We start from the raw sequence: 4,656 nt of genomic DNA, 5'->3' as shown, positions 1-4,656 counted from the left end.
CCTAGTTTAGAAGACTGAGCAAGGAAGTCCTAGTCAAGGGTTGGGCAAGGAAGATCTGGTTTGCAAGACCGGGTAAGAAAGTCCTTGTCAAAAGGATTAGACAGGAAGTCTTAGCAGATCAGAGTACCAAGCGAGAAAGTCTAGCCGGGTTTGGAGGATCGAACGTCTAGCAGAGGAAATCCTGGAGGCTGAGGATCAAGGCTAAGAAAAAATCTAACAAGTCCGAGGATCTAGGCGGGTTTTATAATGGATTTCCCAACGTAAACGATTAAGGACCGTGAGTTTTAGAGTAGCAGCTAGTGGTTGTGAACTAAGTAAAATAAACATGTCAATTTTGTGTGTGATTACATCTTCCGCTATGTTTACTTACTCGATACGAAGTTTTATGAATACGTGAAAAAGTGACAAACGCGCTAGCCACTCCCCTTTAGCACTCACCTCGATCCTACAAGCATAACTTTGTGTCAATTAGCTTGGACTCATAACTTAGCTTAGGAGGCATATAACAAGTCATACACACCATACCTACCTTCTATACACTCCTCCTCCACTATATGTCTATTTTTCATAATTTAAACTTCTTAAATTCATTAATGGGTTTCAGTGAAAACTCATTGCTGGACTTAGCAAGCTTTAATTAGGCTCATTCCAAGTTCAGTAGGTTTATGCAGTGACTCTGAGTCCAAATATGTCCTAAGTTATCTGCTTGGAGTCATTCCTAATGGTGCTGAAAAGGTTTTTAAAGTTTTAGCACTATAGTGATTATGTTATTCGAATAATAGCACAACAGTGGTATTGATCCTTGTAAACCAACACCACTGTTCTGTGAAATCAATAGAACATTGTTGTTATGTTCTTTAAACAACATCACAGTGGTGCTGCTCTTTAAACTAACACGAGACATTGTGTCAATTGACTCCAACCCATAACTTAGCTTAGGATACTCAGAACAGTCATGCATACCATACCTACTTTCTATACACTCTCCTCATCCATTACATGTCCGTTTTTCATAATTTCAACTCTTCTAGGTTAATCAATAGGTTTCAGTCAAAACTCATTTATGGATTTAGCAAGCTCTGATTGGACCCATTCCAAGTTCGATAAGTTTCTATAATGACCCTGAGTCCAAATATGCCCTATGTTATCAGCTTGGAGTCATTCCCAACCATGTTCAAAATATTTTTAAAGTTTCAGTACCGTAGTGGTTCTACTCTTCGAATAACAATAACACAATAGTGTTGATCCTTAAAAATCAACACAGTTGTTCTATGAAATCAACAAATACTATGGTCCTATTTTTCGAATAATAACATCACAGTGGTGCTGCTCTTTAAAATCAACACCAAAGTAATTTTTTTATTTTTAGCTATTTATTAAATAATAATAATAATTTTTATTTTTATTAATGTTCTTTTAATTTTATAATTTTTTTATTAATCTTCTTTTGTATTTTAATTTTTTTTTATTAAAATTCTAGCATTTTAAAAAAATATGATAAATTTAGAAGATTATCCTAAGTTTAATGACATATATTAAAAAAATAAATGTTTTAAGATCATGACTTTTATATGAAATAATTAAATTTTTAGTTTTATTTTTTTATTTCAGTTCAATTCAATTTGATTCTATTCAAATAAAAAAAAATTAATTTTTCTACTTTGATTTAGGACTGAAAGGGGAAAATGCTATATCGAAAATAATTACGCCCTTTGTGAAATATGAAAATTAAATGTGTTTTTTAAGAATTTCATAATTTTAAATGGGCCTTTCGGCAATTATCATTTTTTTTTACTTTGGTTTAAGATTGAAAAAAGAGAAAGATGTTATCACAAATAAATGCGTCCTTTGATCAATATGAAAATTAGATGCATCTTTTTAAAATTCAACAATTTTAAATACACCCTTGATCAATTATCTAATAAGATAGGAAGGAAGATCATTTTCAATTGTAAAGGGAAGATGTCTTTTTAATCTAATCAAATAATTTTTAATTTATTTATTCATGATTCATAAAAGGTAATTTAGTTCAAAACAATCATGACCGTTGAAAATTTTGGTTTTCAGAGTTTTAATAATATTTCATTTCAAAAAAAGGAAAAAAAAAAGTAAATCGAGCCGAATAAACCTGGATTTTGTAATCAACCAAAATCCTCTCTAGTTTTGTAACCCAAATCAAAGCCAGTTCTCCGTTCGCACGTTGGCGTTCCGGCTTTCGGATCCACGCCCATGCCGTCAAAGTCACACCTACGTTACACTGCCTCCGTCAACACCCTGCTAAACCGGTATCGTTACAATCTCTCCCTTCTTCATAACGGAAAAAGTTACACGGTAACGATATATAAATATATCATATCGGAACGCCGGTCGGCGGACGAATCCATCAAGAAAATAATACCCTCTTTCTTTCGCCTCATCGCCTTCTCGGCCGCCGCCGCCGACGACGACGAAGCCGCCGAAGCTCTCTTTGACCGATCCCCTTCGCAGACCTCGCCGCTGGCTTCTTCTCCTTCTCTGCTGGCTGAGCTTGGATACCCTCGTCCCCCACATGGAAGACGATGAGGACACGCAGTCTCCGTCTCGCTCGCCGACACAATCCGCCTCCCGATCTGCGTCGCCTGAGTCGTCGTCACCACCTCCGGTTTCCACCTCCATCGTGGTCGCTTCCTCCTCACCTCTACACGCCAACGGCGGAACTGCCGAGCCAGTCACCGTCGCTGCCCCCGCCCCGGAGCATCACGCAGTCGCCCTAGCTCTGGCCGTCCCCATCCAGCAGCCTCGCTCCTCCCCTGCTGGTGGAGGTGGAGGCGGCCGGGACGACTGCTGGAGCGAAGGCGCCACCTCCATCTTGATAGACGCGTGGGGGGAACGCTACCTGGAGCTCAGCCGCGGCAACCTCAAGCAGAAGCACTGGCAGGAAGTAGCCGACGCCGTCACCAGCCGCGACGGCTACACGAAGGCCCCAAAGACCGACGTCCAGTGCAAGAACCGGATCGACACTCTCAAGAAGAAGTACAAGGCCGAGAAGTCCAAGATCTCCGGCTCCAGCGGCAGCTCCTCCTCCTCCTGGCCCTTCTTCCACCGCCTCGACCTCCTGCTCGGCCCCAGTCACAAGTCCACGGCTCCCAGCGGAAACATCCCCGCCGCCATCCCCATCCGCCCCCCGTCCCGCCGCTCCCAGCCGGGACCGCAGGGGCAGAGAACCAGCCAGCCGACCGTCAAAAAAGCAGGGAAGTCTTCGCCGCCGTCCGTGTCGGCCTCATCCGCCGATTCTTCCGATGGGTTCCCGCCGCCAAGGGCAGCCAACGGAAAGAGACAGCAGGAGCACCAGCAGGAAGCAGAAGAGGAGGGGGAGGAAGAGGGAGGGAGGACAGCGGAGCTGAAGGAGCTGACGCGGGCCATCCTGCGGTTCGCAGAGGTGTACGAGAAAGTGGAAAGCTCGAAGCTGCGGCAGGCGATGGAGATGGAGAAGCAGCGGATGGAGTTGACGAGGGAGCTGGAGCTGCAGAGGATGGAGTTCCTAATGAAGACGCAGATGGAGCTTTCACAGCTCAAGAGCCACCACCATGGAAGCAGTAGGAAAAGAAAGATGAATGATGATGGTGGTGGTAGCAGCAACCACCACCACCAACACCGCAACAACACGAGCAGCAACAGCAATAACAGTGACAATAATTGCTAGGGTTGCCCTAGCTACTGTACTAGTGGGCCGCAGAGAGAGGGCTTTGCCCTTCCTCTTGTTCCTTTGTCATTTTACTAGTGGTTAGATCTGTATCAAGCTGCCCTGCAAATTGTATTAATCTCTATCCCTATCCCTATCTGAGTTTCTTTCAAGTCGGTTTGAGGATTGTCATCTTATTTATCCCGCTACAGACTCTCTTTTTTTTTTAAAAAAAAATTTATTTTAATGTCCTCATTTTAGGTCACTCTAGGGCTACGCGATCGCACTACTTTACTAATGCTTTATTTTCATCAGCATCCTAATGATTCCTATGAACTCTAATGATGAATCTATATTAATTTACAGCACTGTTATCAATCTGTAACATGCACCGGAAATCAGTTCCAATGTGGTGTTTCCAAACAATCTGTCAGGCCTAATCTTGCTAATCAAATACCAAATTGTGTTACTAAATAAACATTCGTGGCTGAGTTAAAACCGCTGATGCAGCCAAGTTCTTGAGACAATGGCTGGTGGCAATTGGGACATGCTAACCAATTGGACCAGAGAAGAGAAGGATCTCATTCCTATCTGCATTGCTGAAAAAGGATAAACTCTTCCCTAGCAGTGCTTCTAATGGTAGAGCGACTGCTTCTTCAAGTTTACGGCAAACATCAGCAAAATAAAATAAAATAAAATCTGCCATTCCAACGGATTCACACGGTCGATCTCACGATCATATGTGAGCAGGTAAATTGAGAAGCTACACTTGACCATGACGGAGAAGGATATTACCTCGGTTTCGTCAATATTCAACCCTTGTCCACTTCAACAACTCTGTTCCGTCATAATCAACTCAATTATGTCTCAGAGATTTTGCGGCAAACAACCTTGAGACGAGCACTGAGCAGGATAGGGATATAGCGCATATTGACTGAGAGAGGCATTCCAAGCTTTTAATTTAATTTCTCCTAATAAACCTGCCGCAGTGTGCA

At 42.6% G+C, this 4,656-nt stretch overlaps 1 protein-coding gene across 1 annotated transcript; it reads left to right on the top strand.

The window, feature by feature from the left end:
• The first annotated feature begins 2,384 nt into the window (after nt 1-2,384).
• On the top strand, nt 2,385-4,050 carry LOC141829590 (trihelix transcription factor ENAP2-like). Its single transcript, XM_074717102.1, has one exon. The coding sequence runs from the start codon at nt 2,549-2,551 to the stop codon at nt 3,680-3,682; it is 1,134 nt and encodes a 377-aa protein (XP_074573203.1). The 5' UTR covers nt 2,385-2,548; the 3' UTR covers nt 3,683-4,050.
• Nucleotides 4,051-4,656: the final 606 nt, after the last annotated feature.

Source organism: Curcuma longa, chromosome 5, assembly GCF_044706935.1.
Source record: "Curcuma longa cultivar G26 ecotype Majalengka, Jawa Barat chromosome 5, ITB_CL_G26_1.1, whole genome shotgun sequence".
NCBI classification, from domain to species: Eukaryota; Viridiplantae; Streptophyta; class Magnoliopsida; order Zingiberales; family Zingiberaceae; genus Curcuma; species Curcuma longa.
This window is presented reverse-complemented; position numbering and strand designations above follow the sequence as displayed.

Bases quoted from the DNA above. Each gene is read 5' to 3' on its own strand.
- LOC141829590 (XM_074717102.1), top strand. From the start codon at position 2,549: ATGGAAGACGATGAGGACACGCAGTCTCCGTCTCGCTCGCCGACACAA.